The sequence below is a fragment of the Coniophora puteana genome (genome assembly GCF_000271625.1).
Source record: "Coniophora puteana RWD-64-598 SS2 unplaced genomic scaffold CONPUscaffold_1, whole genome shotgun sequence".
NCBI classification, from domain to species: Eukaryota; Fungi; Basidiomycota; class Agaricomycetes; order Boletales; family Coniophoraceae; genus Coniophora; species Coniophora puteana.
Genome location: NW_006913053.1, coordinates 4373226 through 4392484, shown reverse-complemented (window position 1 = coordinate 4392484; position 19259 = coordinate 4373226). Strand labels below are relative to the sequence as shown.

Below are 19259 nucleotides of genomic sequence, written 5' to 3'. Positions count from 1 at the left end.
GCAAGAATTTCAAGCTTGAAATTTGAAAAATGGTCCTATCACAAGAGGCTTAGATCAGTTACTCGGTTCGTATAGACGGTGCCTTTACCTCCTCTTCTAAGCGCCAGGCCGAGACCCAGCTAAAGTCCCCCAACAGAAACGTTCCCACCTCCAGGAGAAAGGAGGGTAACAGCGTGAACAACATGCGCAGTGAAATGCCACCAAAAGCTTAACATTCGAATGAGCGTGATGACCTAGCCCGGTCCACCTGGCCTTCTAACGTCGAGCCCTGTATTTGGGTGGGGCTCTGTAGTGATGACCCACTTTAGTGATCGGCAAAGGTCTACAACCCTCGGTGACGGGTAGGTGCTCATCATGGCGGTAGGGGCGTTGCATCTCCCATTTAGTCAGTAATTATTGCACCATCTCCGCGGAGATATTTTGAGACAATGTCAAGGCCTCCAGCCGTTTTTTGATGTCATGATAACGTTGCCAAGAACGAGCTGACCCTAGTGAGCACATAATATGCACGCCTGCAATTATGATCAGACATCGGGGAAACGGATCGGTAGCGCCACCCCCAACGCGGCGCACGGCGAGGTCCCATGGAGCCAAGCCTGTTCAAGAAAACAAAATCAGAGAACTATCAAGTTAGTGAAGACGGCGCCACTCACAACAAATGCATCAGCCGCTGCTTTCCATCAGATCCTGCGGACATGATAGCTTGAGCGTCTTACTTCGTTAAATGAGAGATTTACCGCCCAGCGAACGTCACTTGAACGCATGTTCGCCGCAAGCCGTCCAATTAAGCGGCAGCGGGTTCAGGCCCATGGGCGCGGGCCGGGAGGTGACACAAATAGGTCGAACCTCACCAAGATCTCAACTCCGAAGAAACGGCGTTCTATACAACGTGATGGAATAATCATTGAGCGCAGTAAGCCAGGTCAAGGTACTCCACAGGTACTGTAGCAACACGTACTGCCCAGACAGACTGATCAAGACCTTCATTCCAGGAAACGGCGTTCTGTACCTGTTGGACCTGCAGTGCAGCGTGCAGATTGCTCAGCTGCCAAGAACCCTCACAAGAGGATAGCATGGTCAAACGACATCGCACGGTGCCACGCAAACACAAAAGCCCACCAATGAGACGCTTCACTTCTAGCCACAAGACATACGAAGTCCGACATACCGTAGGGACCCAAGTTGGGCGGGTGTCTTTACCTTTAGCCCTGACTACGCTTCAACAGTACATCCTTTACGCTATACCATCCATATCAGTATGCAGTAGTGATGTGAGTTACGTAGAGTTGAGAGGCTGAAAGACATGGGCGCGAAAAAAATGACAGGTGCCATCGGACCGCCCGGCCCGGCTCGGCGGGCGTTACCGAAGACTCCTAGCTCTGGCCACTGCTGCCTAGATCGTTTAGACGGTATGGAACGCTTCACGACTCTACAAGGAGACACACAAACCATGCGAGTGGGTTGGTCTCTTTTCTGTTTCATCGCAAGAAAAAAAGCGATGACATGAAAGCAGAGACGGCGCCGGTGCCCTTTTCACTAAGTGTTCACCAGATCATCATGATACCGCGTTTGTATCCCCGTGCTTACAACCATAAATGGCTTGTGAGCCCAGACGAGTTCAATTTGATCTATGAAGCTAACCTTGTCCGTCGTTGATGCTGTAGTCGCCCCCAGAAAGATAAACCCAGAAGGAACGGGAGAAATAAAGACACAGAGATAAGGGGTTGTTTCTCGGTGAGCGCCGCAGCTCGGTTCGAAGTGGCAATCACGCATCAGCCTGATGCACGAGACAACGGAGCGGTAAAGAGGTCTGATGAGACCTGGCGGTGATGAGAACGTTAACAGCGTGTGCGGGGGATCGTACGATGTGGGCAGGGTGTACCGCAGTCAATGTAGCCCCGGAGCTTGAGCACATGCTCCACTGGCCAGTGCTTCCGCCAGCCAAGCAAAGCGTTGGGCCTCAGCCGCATCCAAAAACATGTAGACCTCCGTCACCGCCGGACCTGATCTCATGTGACAGACCCGAGACGGACATGGAGGAATCACCGGTCGGCTGCCTTGTAAACATAAGTTTCCGGGGCGAACAAAGCTGGGATCGGGCGATCACGAAGCGCACGAAGCCAGCATGCAACTCCGTGTAGGTGGTTCCTTGATCGAAGGGCACACTGTGTTCGGCCGTCCATTAACTTGCATCTGCATTCTCATAAATGAATGAAATCGACTCGACCTCAAATGAAAGGAACGCTCTGATTGATAGCTGAATAGCCGTATATCGACGACAACGCCGGATGTTATGAGTGTAAGATCATGTGTGATGCCTGCGTCAAAATACTGCACCAACTGCGAGAGGCTAACCTTGATCGCACTTACGACATCGACCACACGTACCCTCGCGGGTCTGGCCACGCGCGAGGCGCCACACACTGACTCCATTCGCATCCTTCAAAAATAGGAAAGCAGGGACAGGGCAGAGTCCAGACCGAGCTGATCGATTGGACACGGTCCCCCAGGCTTGACAGATCGTGCATGGGCACGTTCTTCCGGGAGGGTTCTTGCGCCTGCGAGAAGGTTGGGCAATTTGTATATAAAACCAAAACCAAAACCTTGCGGACTTACGAACTGACGAAAATAGACCGCATGACCTGTTCTCTCGGCGCACCGTGCGAGCGAACCAGGCTGCTTTGGTTTGCTAGCATGCTCGCCAGCTTGATAGAGGTGGCTGCTCGGGCTTGTTCGGACTTAACTTTTAACAATGATGAAAGACCGGATTGTAACGTATATACAGACCTAACCTGACTGAGACTAAGTTTGCGACTCATGACTGTCAAAAGGATCAGCGCATCAATGTGTGTCGTTTCAAAGCACGGAGTCTGAGACAGTGTTTACCCTAGCTCGACCGGCCGCCACGTTTAACCACATCGTATACCCAATGAATAGCGACCGAATAGAGGCTTCGAAGTCAGAGTCAAATGGAAACTGGAACGACGAAACCCACCACCACACTGTGTGTGAGCATACTTATGCAAGACATGCGGTCCATGCGGACAACATACAGCAACGTTTCTCAGATCTTCGCTCCTTCCATGTATCGGGCTTATCCCTAACCAAGTCACATTCGACATCGGCGGTAGGGAAACTCCGTAGCACTTATCTATAGAAAAATAGGTCTTCCAAGTTGGCACTGGTTGCAATTATTTTGAGGCACGAGCAGGGACACCTGGCCACAGCAGTGAACGTTTGCAGGTGTCTGACCGTGAAAGGAAGAATGAACAATACGTTGGTCGTGTGCGCAAATGTTGACGTCCGATCGTGGGTGACAGACTTAGAACACGACTCTGATAGTTGAGTGTTGAGATGAACGTTCGCTTTCAGAGCGACGATTGCATTAACGAATGGGGTATACCTTACGAGCCCTTGTATTAACTTCATGAACCACAAAGGGTAAAAGGCGAGGAAGAGTGATGGTTGAGATCTTGAGACTCACCAGGTTCGGCCTGACGCGGTACTGAACGGTTTACATGCTTCGAGTGTTATGAAGTGCTGTAGAAGCCCACGGGAGCTACCGAGCTCAACGGCAGAAAAGCCCAGCTGCATATTCAGTGTTCAGGGTTGGCGGAGAGAAATTGTATAGCCTAGCCCACATATATTCCATTGTCAAGCTATTCTTGACAACGAAGTGCGGTAAGGATGGAACGCCCGTGGCGAGCCGACTTTCTTGACTGGTCGTGGATAGACTCGGTAATATGAAGACCGAGAGTCCATTCGCATCTGTCCCTGTCAGAACCTGTCAGCTGCATTGAATGCCTGGCTACATGGACGCAAATCTCAGCGCGCATCTCGTCGAAGATGTGCTCCTGAACGATTCGATCAACCCTGAAATTCATCACCGAGGACTAAAGCCTGTAGGCAGCGTAGCCTGAAGAATTCAACGCTACTCGCTGTCCTTGGCAAACAACTCAGACCTATGAGGACGGCGAACTCAGCTCGCTGCATGGATCAAGCGATAGTCACATACCCACATAAGAGATGGCCACGACGCGGGGCTACACCGTGACTGCCTCACCTTCCCTATTCATGTGTCAATGACGCAACCTGACCGACGACGTGGACGCTCTCATCGGTGCTATCAGCACCGTCTTCACCGACCAGAGCCGCAGGAACAATCAGCGAAAAAACCTTTTCACAGCCAACCACCAATCACTCACATTATACTACTGTATACAATTTTGCGCTAGGCACCTCTCCGCGCCCACAACCGCCGTCGCATACCCAGCCCAACACAGATGAATGCACGACCCACAGACGCCAAAGGTCCCGAAAAGCACCGAACCGTGGGCGCCGTCCTTCGCCCACTTGCGCTAGTGTGGACACGTCCGAGCAGCACGGACTCGCACAGTCGCCTTCGCCTGGAGAAACAAACGGGCAGCAAACGTGGATCCGCAGAGAGCACACGATTAACGTTACGTTACGCTTTCTCTCTATCGAGCGGGTAAAAGTGCTCGATCGAGTGCGGGAGAGGGAGAGAATACACGAACTGAGTTAAGTTACGTTAGGCTTTCTTCTCCTCTGATCGTGATGCCTTCGATTGAATTCGGAGGCGGCAAACTCTATCGATGCCGCGATCGCGCAGCCTATTATTCTCCCGTGTGCATGTGTGTGTGCTCGAGGCGGTTGAATCAGGGTCACGATGTGATGCCAGGCTACCGTTACCGGGGAACGTCGTCCTCGCCGACGGCGGGTCGCAGCCGTAGTGATGTAAGAGGCATTGACTCAGGGGCCTTACGAAAGTGGGATGCTTGCGTGTAAGCTGGGTGTAAGCCAGCATGCAAGTCTTCGTCTGGCTGAACAGCGAAGTCAAGAGGTCAATCGATCCCCGTAGCAACTCTTCACGCATAAACGTACCTTCGAATTTGTCGCCCGGTCAACGTGCTATAGATGATGCACACAAACGTGCGAATTAGTTCAGCAGCTGCCTGTTTCATTAGGCTATACGGAGGTGATGGGTGATATACATGCCTGCCGCTGCCATACCTTAGCAATCCGCCTCTTTGCCCGCCTCGCATTGATAGCTCCAGAGTATACAGTATAAATAAGCCTCGACTTAGCCCGTCGGTAGAACTTGCAAATAAACCGCTGCTTCAAGTGTTGTCTTCCTTATGTACAAATGAAGCCGCAGCGAGTTCCTTTCGAACGTTGACAATCAGAAATAGTCGGAGTCGATCCCGGGATGCTCCGTACGCGCCAGCGAGCCCGGCAGATCTAAGGTTACCATGCTAAACTTGAGCGTTCGAACAGAAGTGATCTGAAGCGGCGGCGGCGCCGTCGACGCCCCCATCAGACGTCGGTCGCTTGTCCGACGATAAGGTAAGGTTGACCATCCTCGCCGCGTACCCGCTCCACCCTGAAAACCTTGAAGCAGCCCCGTCAAACACTCCACTTGAACGTCCATCTGCACTGCCAGCGCAAGCTTTGCGAAGTGGAAATTCAAGCCAACAAACTCACTCATAATGAATCCGCGGGAAACAGTTCAGGCTTACGGTCTCAGTAGTACTGTAAGGCCTGCATGGCAATGAAAGCCCCTGTGGCGGCGCAGTCACTGAGCCTGCAGAAGGGTCAGGAGGCGGCGCCGCGGGAGGCGCAGGTACAATGATAACAGAGAAAGGGCGGGCTGCGCCGCCAAGGACACACATACAGTCAAAGGTACATTGGCCTTCGGCTTGCTTGAGTGGCGAGGCCTGTCAGTAATAAGCGCCCAATGATTGGCAGACGACGGATGTGGCGACCATTGGCGAACATCGACGGGCGGACCCTTTGCGCGATCGGCCGGCGGAGGCACGACAGCGCGAGACTAAGGGAACGTGCCGATCGGTTGCTGGTGTTCATGACATTCATTTGCAAGGACTTCTTTTCTACAATACAATGATTGTCGTCTCTGCTTACGCTCAGCGAGAAGTCTCGACGAAAAAGAATAGCAGCAGCGGAACTCACAGTGATCACCAAGCGGCTTCTATCAATACGAACGGTTCACTTCTGCTACTTATCCCACGTCTCACCTCGTCTCACCTCACACTTACACAGTCGAGGCTCGCGGCAACCACGGCACCCGCTGATACCCATCATCTGATCGGCGAACCCAGGTCAAGGCCGTGTACGCACCTGTTCTTCGTCGAACAGCGTTCCTGATCGATTCGATGACGTCTGACATCCCATCCAGCGGGTCCGGGGAAAATAGAAGCCACAGAGAGCAACGCACGCATACAAAGCGGCCACCATCGAACTTCATCAAAAAAATACGTCTTCTAAGAAAGCGAATGAATAAAGAAGTAAGTAAGATGAAATCAACGAAAAAACAAAGAAGCTGAAATACGCTTAGCTCGATAGCTGATGCGATGATGGACCCATGGCAGAAAATGCTCACGTACGTACCCGCGCCCGTCGCCCAGTGAGAACGCCAGTGCTGCTTATGGACCGTCCGTGTTGATGGACTCGCCCGCCCGAAACGAAAAAGGGGTGGTCATCGCTCACCGGCACCGCTCAGCACCGCGGCGGCGTTCAACTTGCCTTGTATAGAGCACGGAGGCGCCGCGGTCTGTCAATCCTACATATGTGGCTTACCGTACTTAGTGTGTCCGAGGAGGGCGCAGGCGGCGAGCCGCATCGGGGGATCGATGCTGCGCACAGGCGGGGATCTCGAATCGGTTTTGTTGACGCCGTAGACTTTCGGCGGCTACTTCGTGTTCGCGTCTGTGTTTGAAATGCCATGTAACATGCAGTGTGCGATGTTACCGTATCAAAGAGGACAATGACAATAGGTCATCGAACGCGGAGTAACCGCAGAGGTGATCAGCTGCTTACCGCTGGAGTATCGTTAAACCGGAAACGAGAGGCGGAGGTTGCACCTTGCAACTTGGTTCGTGCCAGCAGCAGACGGCGAACTACCACTGCCAGCGAGCGAGTGCTCCCAGCACTGGCTTGGTCAGCCATCTCCGACCCCGAGATTATTGTTGAAAGCCGTTGGGTGATTGCGGCTGCGGTTGAGGCAGAGCCGAAACCCGGCGGGCGGCTGATAAGTGCATGGATCGCGGTAAGCAGACCCACCTTCAACCGTTCAGACATCCATGAACGAACGTTCAATGGACCGTCGGCGAGGTCAACTGATTTTTGGATGAGTGATGCATAGTCTCCTCGCTTCCGGGCTCACCGGGACACGCTTAGACAATATACGTTGCGTGCTTTTGCGTAAATGGGTGTTATCAGGGCACCTTTGTTATCTAGCAACGCAGTTGCTCGCAAGCCAAACGCGTTCCTTGACGAATGAACTTAACTTAACTTAAGCTTAGTATATATGAATGCAATAAAGACGTACGCGGATAAGCGCTTTGGCCAAAGGAGCAGGAGCACCACCGAGGCAGACCGAGTGACGCAAAAGCAACCAGGGCGGACTTGCGAGCCGAGCCGGGCTGGCGGTCCCACTTTACTTGTAAACAGGCTGCGACCGATGTTGCGCTGCAAGACGCCCAGCCAGCTGAGAAGAAGATGAAAGCGAATGATCGAGCGAGCCTACTCGCCGCATCATATTGTGGCTCGTGATGAAAACGCAACCAATGGTCACCAACAGAGCGCTCCGCCCAGCCTTGAGGGAACGGATCGGTGTGCAAAAGAGACGGCGTTCATTAGGGAGACCGAGCGCCGGTACAAACCTGCCTCTCTGAGCCAAGCCAGAAAAAGGAAAAAGGATACAAAACAAGAAGGAGATGGGGCGGTCGCGCGAGAAATGGCAGAGAAGCGTGCGTGGGCTCGTGAGATCGCGAGCGGAGAGGCCGCGAGCGAGTCCGCGTGGGGCCCTGTGCCCATGTCGGTGCCAGACGGCCAGTGCCAAGTTCACGAGTTGCCATTGTGCTCTCGCTTACCTGTGTGCCCGTGATGCATAGGCTGGTCGTGGTCAGGCAATCGCGCGATGGAGGTGCAAGCGAACGCACGCAGTAGGTGCATCTGGTCGAGCGGAATCGAACAGCTGGCTCGTTGTAAGGGTCTACGTTAACTTACTTACGTATGTGCTTGTCGCGTTTTTCGTGCTGTCAAAGTGTCAAGTTCTTTTTTCATGAAACGCGCATGATCAAGAAACCGGCGTCTAGCGCCGCGAGAGTGGGAGAGCCAGGGGAATGATTGGCTCGATTCGATTCGAATGTTCGGTTTAAGAGTCAAGAGAGACGGTGCGTGTACGGGTGGCGCCGGTTGGTGGGCTGAGATGGAAAATAGAGCGCTTCCAAGAACAATGAGTGAGCGGTTTATTCGTAGAGATATTGCATTATTATCAAACGTTCCTTTGTGCCTCGTACGGCATTGGTAGCGTCCGCACGGGGAACGTGAGGAAACCGTTTGATAACGAACTTGACACAGAGGGGACGGAATGGCGGAGAAGACGGAGGCGGGGAATTGGCTGGGGTAAAGTTTGTCGCTCACCGCCACAATACCGAATGGGAGAGGCGCTGATACGCGTACGGGGGGCGTCAACCAAACCAAGGCGAGGGAGGCGCGGGGAGAAAGTGAGATGGATCTGAGATCGCCTCGGTTCACTCGGTTGCGGGCAGGTGCTGGGCGAGGAACCGGACTTGGACGGAGGGGTCTGGAGGGGTTCGGTTCGAGGATGACTGGATCGGGGTGATCGGCAGGGTGTTCTGGGGCGTACCTGCCCGTCGGGGAATGAATGGGTGGTGGAGAGGGAGGGAGTGAGAAAGGCTGTAAGAAGGAAGAGACCGCCCTAGTCCGCCGTCGGTCGATTGGAGGTTGAAGCAGAGATTCACAGGAGGAAATCAAGATTGAATTAATGAACAGGATTGGATTACGGCCGAGCCGGAGATTGGTGATTGGTTCGTTCCTGTTTTGTGCAGGGGGTTGCCTGTCTGTCACCTTCTTCTGCCCTTCCGTCTACCTGCTGAGTTGCTTCGCCGTGCTGGAACGCCGCACATTATAATGGATGACCTAGTTTATATATACCAGCATATCCCACCGCCCTCTCCCTCGCTGATCTGCCCTCACATCAAACAGTGCAGACGGTGTTTCCGCTTTCAGCTCCCCTTCAACTAAACTTATCCCAGATCTCCTCCAGGCCCGCACAGTATATCAACCCTCCCCTCCTGGTCTGCCATTCCATTCCATCCCCGCACCCCTCTCCCGCCTAGCAAGAACATACGCGCGATGACATCCACCCAACCCTCCATCCTGCACCGCTTTCCCCATGAGCTTCTCACGGAGATCGCCGTCCACCTCGTCGCCCTCGACCCCCTCGGCCCGCCCTCCGCCCTCGTCCCTCTCTTCCTCACCTGCAAGTACACCCACGCCACCCTCACCTCTTCCTCCTCCCTCTTTGCCCGTGTATTTCGCACCCAGTTCGACCCCGCCGCTTCTGCCCGCCGTCTCGGTCCACACGGCTCGCACGCCCCATACCTCGCCGACCAGCTCAAGCACTACTCGCAAGCCCTCTCTTTCTTCCGTAGCGGCGGTACCGGCAACAAGCATCAGTTCGTCAACGCGTTATGGCAAGCGTACATCATGTGCCTCGAGAACGACGGTCGGAACATCGCCCAGCTCGAGTGGGCAGGCGCACCCGATCTCGTCGACAGGTTTGTTAGAGGCCGCCTTGCTAATGACCGCCTGGATCAGACGGGCTGGCCGAGGGAGGACGAGGCGATATCACTCGCACTCTGGGTGATGTGGTTCACCAGCACCCCCGGTACGCCTCCTCGCTTCCCCGCTTTCCGAGAATGATGTCACGAGCTGACTTATCCCCGGCATCTCCATCCCCATCCTCCCGCACTGCACCCACAGCTCGCTTGTCGGCAGAACCCACAACCGCCCGAGGCGAGCTCGCGAACCTCCTCCTGCCCCTGGTCAACCTCCCCTTCCGCTACGCACACGCCTACGCCCCCGCCCATCACGCCACTCTCCCGCTCCCCTCGCCCACCTCGGCAAACACCCCGCCATCTGCGATCCCGCACTCGATCATCACAGCGCACGGCGCGTATCCGTCGTATGCCCAGCGAAACGTCGCCGAGGTCCCACACTTCGATCGCCACGGACGCGAGTTGTGTGCTCCGCTCGCGAGCACGGCCGCCAAACTCATCTGGTTCTCAAGGCGCGAAGTCGTGCCCGTCGGCGTGCCACCTCACCTTCCGCTCAACCGCGCTGAGGCCATCGCCAACAACAGGCATGGGCCGACGCAGGCGGATGTAAGCGAGCTGAACGCGAACAAGCACGCGAGACTGGTGGAGGGGGGTGACTGGTACGACGGCGAGGATGGCTTGCAGAATGGGCCGAGCATGGGCTGGGACGATGACTGGTGGAGGGCAGTGGACTGCACGGACATGTTTTCAAAGCCGAGCATTACGAGGACGCATTATTCGTATGGTCTTATGCGGGGGTTGTGGCAAGGGCGACTTCTGGTGCGTCCACTTTCTTCTCTCTAATTCAGCAATCTTCTATCTTCGTCTCATGCGCTAACCTCTCATCTTGTCCTAGATGCCAGAAGAAACCGGGTTCAGAAACCTCCTCGTCACGCCCACCATGCCCGCCGGCTTCTCGGAGCTCAACCCGATGTGTGCCGCCTCGCCCGTGTTCATGCGTCTGCGCGAGCACCACTCGATCGACCCAGCTGACGCGCTTGCCCCCGGGCACACCTTTGGCGCTGCGAACGCGATCGACGCCAGTCTTTGGAGGGGATGGTTGCCTGGGACGAGGACCTGGGTGGACTCTCAGGTGCGCTTTTCTCCCTCGTCGCTTCATGCCCCTGCAACCTCTGCCATTCAGCGTACTCAAACCCTTCTTCTTGTTTTCAACAGCACACCATGACTATCACGTCGCATGGACAGCCGCACACGTACGCGCACTACGATCCTGGAAGGCCATCTACGCACGACAAGGCGACGTGTCGTGCGTGCGTGGAGCGCTTCGGGGACGATATCATCGAGGAGCGGGAGCACGATGAGGATTATGTCCAGGCCCAGGGCATGGGAGGACAGCCTGCGGGCGACGAGCAGGATGGGGAATGGGAAGACGAGTCGATGAGCTCGGGCGACGAGGACATGGCCGTGGACGAGACGATCGAGATGGTGTACGAGAGCGTCGGACTTGGGCGTCGACAAGGGGCGGGAACAGAAGCGGATGTGGAGATGACGGACAGCAGCGAGGCGGGCGAATTTGCCACAGAGGAGTACTGCGTCAAGCGGCGGTGCGACGGCGTGCAGGACATCGTCTTCTCGGGCGAGACCGACCTCGCGCACGGGCTCGCGTGGAACCACTATCGCTTCCTCGGCCGTGTGCGCACGTGGGACGGGCTCGTTGCGATCCTGCGCATTCCCGGTGGTGCGCCGCTCGCCACGAACGCGGGGTCGCCCACGAATCCGCAATACAACGAGAATGGCATTGGCTGGTGGGTTTTTACGGGGTATGTCGTTGGCGGGCGCAACTTTGTGGGGACGTGGCGGAGCGTGACGGGCGGCGATCCGAGGGTGCCTGGGTGGGAGGGCGCGGTGGTGATGAGTCGGCGGGACGGGGAGTGAGGAGGATGGAGGATCATCAGCTCGACAGCTTCGGGCTCAAAACACGATTTCGATGCCCTCGACATTTCAAACGCAAACACTTGGATATCTCGGCTCTCATTACACGACGCAACGCAACGCTACGATCTACACTACTCCTAGACTTCAAATCTCCTGGCCTTGGTCATTATCGAAACGGCCCAACAACGTGCATTGATTTTACCACGTACGCTATATTTCTTTTCGCTCGCATTGTAGCACCCTTCTTTATTACCCGCGACATCACTCTTCCGCCCCTCCCTATTCGACTTTCACACCCGTGTGTCGTGTTTGTTCTCTTCCGTCTCTTTGTTTGTTGCAACTATCTCATCGCCTCTGGCCGCGGCACATGCACATCTCTCGTCTCGTCTCATCTCACCTCATTTGCTTTGCCTTGTCGATACCGCCCGTACATAGTCTCACATCATACCACGCATTGCACCATCGGACATGCAGTATCTTCTTACATCTACCTCACTCGATCTCGCGCATTGTTATCCACCGCATTGATATCCCCTAGTCCTAGTAATATCATGTATCCTCGCATTGTACAAGCCGGAGGCGTAATACACACAATTGTCACTTCTTTTCTTCGTGCGTGAATGTGCATGCTAGGTAGAAGCTTGAAGACGCCACCGCTCGCTTGTGCCGGTAGTAGACTGACTACCTTTCGCCGGTCAGGAACTTACCAAATTGTGCATTAGCTCCGTCGTTAGATCCTCAGTCGCACAAACGCGGCGTCTCAGGGAAGGTCCCATGAGCGTCGTGTCCTTTTCGAAAAACGCTTTCGGCCACAGGGTTACCGATGATGCTCGTGAAGCGATCGTGCAAAGAAAAAGGCTTCTTGGATCCAAGCTACCACTCGCTTCCAAACGTTGAACCAGCTTTAGATTGGAAACCTCCAGCCTGTCCGTAGCGGCACGGCAAACGCCTCAACGGTTGATGCGCCCCAGGAACGTGCGCACATATGTGCGCCGTCCCGCGGGTAAGCTGCAGTGATATTATTACCGTTGTTGCGCCAGGACGAGACCGTGACCAGCCGACAGGCTCTCGGTGACACGGCGGTGAGCGTGTCAGCTCGTGGCGGTGTCCGGTGTTCTCGATGGGCACTTGCTGGTGTTGTCGTTGCCGCTATGTATATATCTTTGCTATAATTATGATGGTCTAGTGTGAAGGTAAGAGTTCGAAGGAAGGAAACTTGGGGAGCATTTGGACGATGCATCGTTGGGGACATGAGGAAATGGTGATCCCCGTCTGTGGACCGTCTTGTCGTCTCGCGAGTGGGTGAAGTGTTGGGCCGCCGCCGCCACCATGCGAGGACGGCGCAGCTGCGATGTGCGATGGCTTGGCGGCCGACACGAACGAGATCCTGCTCAGCGCTCATTTTCACGTTATTGTGCACGGGCTTGAGGAAGAGCCGTGGCCACAGCTGATCATAAAAAAGGTTAAGATTGTGAAAGAAACGTTGCAAGCGCCGGCCTAGAACTGCGAGCAAGGTACAGTTCCGCAACGATGTCGTCGCCACATCGTATGCAGAGAACCATTCGGGACGCGCAGCCGAGCAGCGATAAGGACTACCTTCACGTCGTCTTCGGCGGCGGCGGTGGCGGATTCGCGCACCCCGTTTATCAGCGCTTCTCTGCTGTATTGTGTGCTGTAAACTCAGAACTCAACGTTTCGCGCCGCTGTGCTGGTGCCCAGCTGGCACGGTGATCGGGCAGCAGTGACGACTTCCAGGCACGAACATACGGCGCAGGATAAGAGTATAAAGTAGGACAAGGTTAGGTTTTTACTCTTTTGATGCGGGATGCCCTTCTTTCTTGTTTTGTAAGCTGAACGCCTTTACAGGAAGTAGCAAGTGGGAAGCCAGGGGGTGGAGTTGGAATTCGGGAACGTGTGGGCCGAGTGGCCGTTGATGCGAAGAATTCATATGTTGCGCGTTCATTCATGTGTTGTATGTCATCGTACGAGCGTCGTTCATTCCAAAACGGAATGAGCGGGTCAACCAAGTGCCACTCGCTCGCTTCAAGGGGGAGCTGGGGATCTTCGCTCAAGCAGTGTGCTCGCGGCCATCAGAGTACACTGCGTTGCCGACCGAGCGCAGCATTGGCGAAAAGATGTTCTCATCGATGCGGCGTTCGTAGACGGCGTCTCTGAGTTCTGGAGGTTTCGGGGGTGCGTAACCAGTGTGATGATGAAGACTGCGTGCGTTTAATCGCGCAGAAGAGAAGGTGAGTTCATACAGAAGCGTAGACTGGGGGCGCAACAAGTTTAAGATAACACGGGGATTGGCCGAGCTATTTCCGCCCAATAAGCGGAGGGTCGGAGATTCCCGGTGCCTGGCGCGTTCCCCCGCTCGCCCACTGTGTGCGGAGGCGGCCTCGCGTCGGGCCGCGGGCAGCCGCGGGCGCCTTTGGTGTGTGCAACCGTCATCGCTGTGACGCTGGTTCTCGTCGAGCAGCTGTCAACTAGCGATGCACATATCTTCCATTCCATCTCCTCGACCCCGAGCCTCCGGTCCCACATCAGCGGAGGACACCGATGTGATACCTGGACCGGACCAAGTCTGGGTCTGGGCGGGAAAGCTCTTCGATCCGCGCACAGGCATCCTCCAACCGCGGCGCATCGTCGTCGTCAACAAGTCCTCGGGCCTCGTCCAGGAGATCAAAGGCTACAAGTCCGACCTCGCAGCGGAGGCCCTCATGAGCGCGCACGCCGAGGCTGGCGGCGAGAACATCGACTGCATGAAGCAGACCGTATTGCCGGGGCTTGTGGACGCACATGTGCATCGTGAGCCGTGCTCAGTCGCGACTTGCAAACAGCCATGATGCTAACTCATCGGCACCAAGTCTTCTTGCATCCGTACTCGGAGGTGTCATGGGACGACCAAGTAACGAAATGGAGTCTCGCCGAGCGGACGATTCGCGCGACAGTCAATGCTCGCAAGACGCTGATGGCGGGGTATACGACTGTTCGGTGGGTGATTACATTCAATACCGTTCAATATGCTCACCTGAATGCAGTGACCTCGGCACAGAAGGCGCCGGTGACGCTGACATTGCCCTGCGCAATGCCCTCTCAGGGCCTGACGCGCTTATCCCTGGCCCACGATACTTTTGCGCGAACCGCGCTATTGTCCCCACCGGTGCTTATGGTGCGTTCTTTTGCCCCTTTTACCAACCGCCACGGTCTGTCTATGAGTAACTCACACCTCTCCTAAAGGGCCAAAAAGCTCGCTTTATGTGAACCAGAATGGTGTGGATGGGGTAACAGGCGCAGAGGTGGCAGACGGGGTCGATGAATGCGTCAAGGCTGTTAGACGGCAGATCGGTGCTGGTGCTGATTGGATCAAGGTATGTCCAGCATATCCTCTCACCTTCATCCCGAAAATGCATGCTCACTGGCACACTTGATCCAAGATCTACGCAGGTGAACCAATCTCACGATTCGTTCATTTTATGTAGATTAACCTGGCGATTTTTTTTCCACCCTCAAATCCCAAAACCTCAAGAATACTCCTTCCGCTCGCGTCATGCTACTGTCTCCTCAGCCTCTCGGGCGCCCCTCGCAACATTCAACGACACCGAGCTCAAAGCCATAATTGACACCGCCCACGCTCTCGGCGTCAAAGTCGCCGCACACGCCGTCTCCGCACGCGTCGTAAGCACCCTCGTCAGACTAGGCATCGACACGATCGAGCACGGGTGGGATGTCGCCTCCTCATTCTCAGGGCCAGACAATGTCCCGCCGATCCTGTCGCCAGAAGAACGAGAGGCAGTCCGTCTCCTCTCGGACCCCTCATCGCACACGCGCTGGGTGCCCACGCTCGCGGTGTACGAAGCGCTTTCCTCCCCGTCGGCGCCTCCCAGAGGTAGAAAGGCGGATGATTCGTGGGCGAAGGGACAGCGTACGTTTCGCAATGCGCTCGCTGCCGGGGTGCCGCCGAACAAGATCGCAGCGGGTGGGGATACAGGCGCGTTCGCGCACGGGGCGAACGCACGCGAGATTGTGCTGCTTCACCGTCTCGGTTTGTCGTGGGCGGAGGCCCTGCGCGCTGCGACGCTCGGCGCGTGGGAGGCCGTGCGGTCGATGCGCTGGGAAGGAGCTGCGGGACGCGAGCGGCTTGCCCGCGTAGGGGAGATGGAGGAGAGTGAACAAGATGCCGGGGCGAACGAGGTCCCGTTTGGGGTGCTGGAGAGGGGGTGGCTGGCTGATCTGGTGGCGACGGAGGGCGATGTGGTGGGTGATCTTGAGGGGGCACTGAGGCCTGAGAACGTTGGGTTTGTGATGAAGGGCGGCAGGGTGTATAAGAGGGATGGACGGGAGGTGGTTTGATGCGTTGCAAATTCGAGTGTAGTGGTATACTGGAGACCGGGACAACGAAGACGGTGGGGGCGCGTTATTACAACAGTATGTCTGTCTGCAACTTGAACGTATGACATTGAAAGCACCCACAGTTTGCAATTTTGAAGCTGGGCAGGCTGGCATTAGGTGTCGTGAATTGACTTTCGGCTCAGCACGAAGTTGGAACAATTACTATCTCTCAATGCGACTGATATCAAGATATCTCGCCAGGGAATTCCTGAGCTAAGCCCTCAGTTGCAGTGTTTACGTTCTCAAAACTTTTTCGGGAGTCTTGTTATGTAAACAGGTGGCATTGAATCCGAGACTGTTGCCTCTGTGTCGCCCTAATTCTCTCCTTCGCCTTCTTGTCCCTGTCTTTGCACTTTGTGCAACACTGTCCGACTGCTCTCCCCATTCTACCAAAAGTCCACAATGTCTGCTTATCGCGGATACCGCAAGCCAGATGTACTGAGTGCGGCTCAGCCTGGCCGCGACGTCGTCATCTACGCCAAATACATGTTCGACCCGCGCGACTTCCAGCTTCATCCGAATCCTTTCATCATCGTCAGAAAGACCACTGGGCTTGTTAAGCTCGCGGGGACACTTATGCCATGTTACCGCTCCATAGACCGTCGATATACCGAGCGTGAAGTCGAGGTGATCGATTTGGGGGAGCAGACGCTTCTGCCGGGTCTGGTGGATGCACATGTTCACCGTACGTGGCTCAGTAATCACGCTGACGGGCACCACTGATCTTGGTCCTTCAACCACAAGTTTTTCTTCGTCCACGCGCGGAGGGAGACCATATTTCCAGGGATAATGCTGCAGAGCAGACGATCCGCGCGACGGTGCACGCACGCGAGACGCTCATGGCCGGATACACCTCTGTCCGGTGAGCGTTCCCCGTATCATGCTTTCCATGGCCATTTATCTGACCACAGCGCTCTCAAAGCGATCTCGGAACCGCAGGCGCAGGCGACGCTGACATTGCCCTGCGCAGCGCACTCGCTGGACGAAATGCGCTCCTCCCTGGACCACGATACTTTTGTGCGACCCGCGGTATTGCGCCCTCTGGTGTGTGTGGTGAGCTCAGTATCACGTTGGTCACACTGTGATTATCCATTTGACTGATGTTGCGTTTACAGGGCTACAGAGCTCGGGGAGCCAGAGCAGGTTCAGTGTAGTGACGGGCGCAGACTTGGCTGATGGAGTCGACGAATGCATCAGAGTAGTCAGGCGTCAGGTCGGCGCTGGAGCTGATTGGATAATGGTGCGTTCAAGCACTGTTTCACCGTCGGTGATTAGGCCTTCTTCTCACATGTCACGGCAGATCTACGCAGGTATGCGAGACTTTGCAGCCATGTTCCCAGTTCACGAGATCACGAAGCTTTGCTGACGCATCACGTGGGTTTCTCCAGAGCATCCTGTTAGTCCCCGTTGCGAATCCTCGTCTTCTTCTCGACGTCTACCAGTCATAGCCTTCAACCGAGACGAGTTGAGAGCGATTATCGATACTGCACACGCTCTGGGAGTTAAAGTTGCCGCCCACGCCAACACGACATCCGTCTTCAGCACTCTTGTGAGGCTCGGTGTTGACACTGTTGAGCATGGCTGGAATGTGGCATCATCCTGCTCGACTTTGATGGGGCTTCGTGACATGGGAAGGGAGTGTCCACCCTCGAAGCGGCTGTCGCCAGAAGAAATGCTTGCGCTCAAGCTTCTCGAGGACCCGTCGTCACGCACTCGCTGGGTACCAGCAGTAACCGAGTGCAGCGATGCCCTTCCCCTGTCGGACCAAAGCTCAGAATCAAAGCCAAGTGCATCTGATCTGGAGAAGGCCAAAAACTCGGTTCGTAATGCGCTCGTTCAAAATCTGCCGTCTCGCAAGTTGGCCATCGGCGGAAACACTGGAGTTACCCTCCCTCATGGGTCTAACGCCCAGGGGGTTGTGCTTTTTCATCGCTTGCTTTGCCAGGTTGACGCAGAGTCCCAACTTGGGGGACGTGGACCTCCTTGGGCGGAGGCGCTCCGCGCAGCGACGCTTGGTGGATGGGAAGCCATCCGTTCTATGAGATGGAAGGAGGGAGAGGAACCTGGGCCCATGGATGACGAAGGCTCAAATGCGGAGACTGATGATGTGGCATTTGGGGTAATCGAGATAGGCTGGGCTGCTGACATCATCGCGACCACCGGGGATGTGGTGAACGATTTGGAGGCAGCGCTTGATCCAGCAAACATAACGTTCGTCATGAAAGGTGGGAGGGTCTTCAAACGAGACGGAAAAGAGACGATGGGGGATGAAGCCAATTTCAGTGTCGGCACCCCGAGCGAAGACAATTTGGAGCCCATAGTTCCCGTCGAAGATGAAGTCGACTGTGGGTATGCTGTGGATTATTCAGGTGCGAATGGAAACGGTAGGGAACCATTTGCTGCAGAAGGTAGTGGTGCGTGTTATGTCCTTGTTGTTTTTGCCAGGTTTTGAAACCCCTTCATATCGAGTAGGCAATACACTCACTCAAGCCCACGCGGAGCCTACGACCGCAAGATCAACAAATCAGCCCGGGGAAAATGAGAGTCCCACCGGCACTCGTGAGGGGCCCGAGCCCATCGGAGGGCATCCTGGTGGCCAAGCCGACGCAATGAATAGCGTCCCGGCGCCCGTGGTACGAGCAGGAACAGACGGTGACAAAGTGCAGAGGGCCGAAGGAAGCAGGGGCACCAAACGGAGGCTCCAAGATGACGGAGAGGGACTTAGGCAGAATAAACGAAGTGATAAAGGTAAAGAAAAAGAAGAAGGTCAGCCTCAATATAACCATGCGAGTAGGTTACGGGGATAGGTGGCGAAACCGATGAATGCGAAGATATTTAATAGCGCTCGTAACGTCATTAGTATGCATAGGTTCTAATAATCGTGGACTTCATTCTGAGCGGGACTCGCAGCATTCTTCTACTAGAGTGCTCACTAGTCAGACTAGTCATGTACTTTTATACCCAAAGCCCCTACGACATCATCAGTGTGCAAAGTGACGCAAGCAAACCTGGAGTATTCCCGGATATATTGACGAGATTATTGAATACTTCGGCCCAAGCACGAGTGAGGATAGCGGACAAAACTACAAGTGCAGTGAGAGTGGGCAGAGAAAAAGACGACGAGGGCCTAGGTGTCCCGGCATGATGTCTGACGGATGGCTAAGGAAAAAATGATCGCGTCGAGGGAAGAGGGCAAGAGGAAATGCGGGACGCAGGCCGGAGGGTACCGTTTGTTAAATATCGAAGGTATCAAAGCTCAGAAAACCCTCGCCCAAGAGGTACCCAGCACCGTACATCACGTTCGAGCGT

At 55.3% G+C, this 19259-nt stretch overlaps 3 protein-coding genes across 3 annotated transcripts; all 3 read left to right on the top strand.

The window, feature by feature from the left end:
- Positions 1-7774: 7774 nt before the first annotated feature.
- Positions 7775-12123, top strand: CONPUDRAFT_161951 (uncharacterized protein; the record flags this gene model as incomplete). The annotated part of the gene is made up of 7 exons (XM_007765719.1): positions 7775-7872; positions 7932-7982; positions 9099-9733; positions 9829-10442; positions 10519-10755; positions 10839-12073; positions 12103-12123. 6 exons carry the CDS (start codon positions 7775-7777, stop codon positions 11556-11558), a joined length of 2355 nt encoding a protein of 784 aa, XP_007763909.1. The 3' UTR covers positions 11559-12073; positions 12103-12123.
- A 1890-nt stretch (positions 12124-14013) lies between these two features.
- Positions 14014-15986, top strand: CONPUDRAFT_79452 (uncharacterized protein). The gene is made up of 6 exons (XM_007764680.1): positions 14014-14366; positions 14426-14552; positions 14600-14730; positions 14799-14929; positions 14996-15005; positions 15088-15986. Exons 1-6 carry the CDS (start codon positions 14051-14053, stop codon positions 15909-15911), a joined length of 1539 nt encoding a protein of 512 aa, XP_007762870.1. The 5' UTR covers positions 14014-14050; the 3' UTR covers positions 15912-15986.
- Positions 15987-16352: 366 nt separating this feature from the next.
- On the top strand, positions 16353-18789 carry CONPUDRAFT_149443 (uncharacterized protein; the record flags this gene model as incomplete). The annotated part of the gene is made up of 8 exons (XM_007765718.1): positions 16353-16635; positions 16695-16812; positions 16873-16994; positions 17066-17190; positions 17251-17260; positions 17339-18364; positions 18423-18583; positions 18745-18789. 8 exons carry the CDS (start codon positions 16353-16355, stop codon positions 18787-18789), a joined length of 1890 nt encoding a protein of 629 aa, XP_007763908.1.
- Between the last annotated feature and the right edge of the window lie 470 nt (positions 18790-19259).

What these genes read in the sequence shown, in the direction of transcription:
- CONPUDRAFT_79452 (XM_007764680.1), top strand. Translation starts at nt 14,051, where the DNA reads ATGCACATATCTTCCATTCCATCTCCTCGACCCCGAGCCTCCGGTCCC. An exon ending in GCGGGGTATACGACTGTTCG is followed by an intron (nt 14,553 to 14,599) that starts GTGGGTGATTAC and finishes ACCTGAATGCAG; the next exon opens with TGACCTCGGCACAGAAGGCG. An exon ending in TGTCCCCACCGGTGCTTATG is followed by an intron (nt 14,731 to 14,798) that starts GTGCGTTCTTTT and finishes CCTCTCCTAAAG; the next exon opens with GGCCAAAAAGCTCGCTTTAT.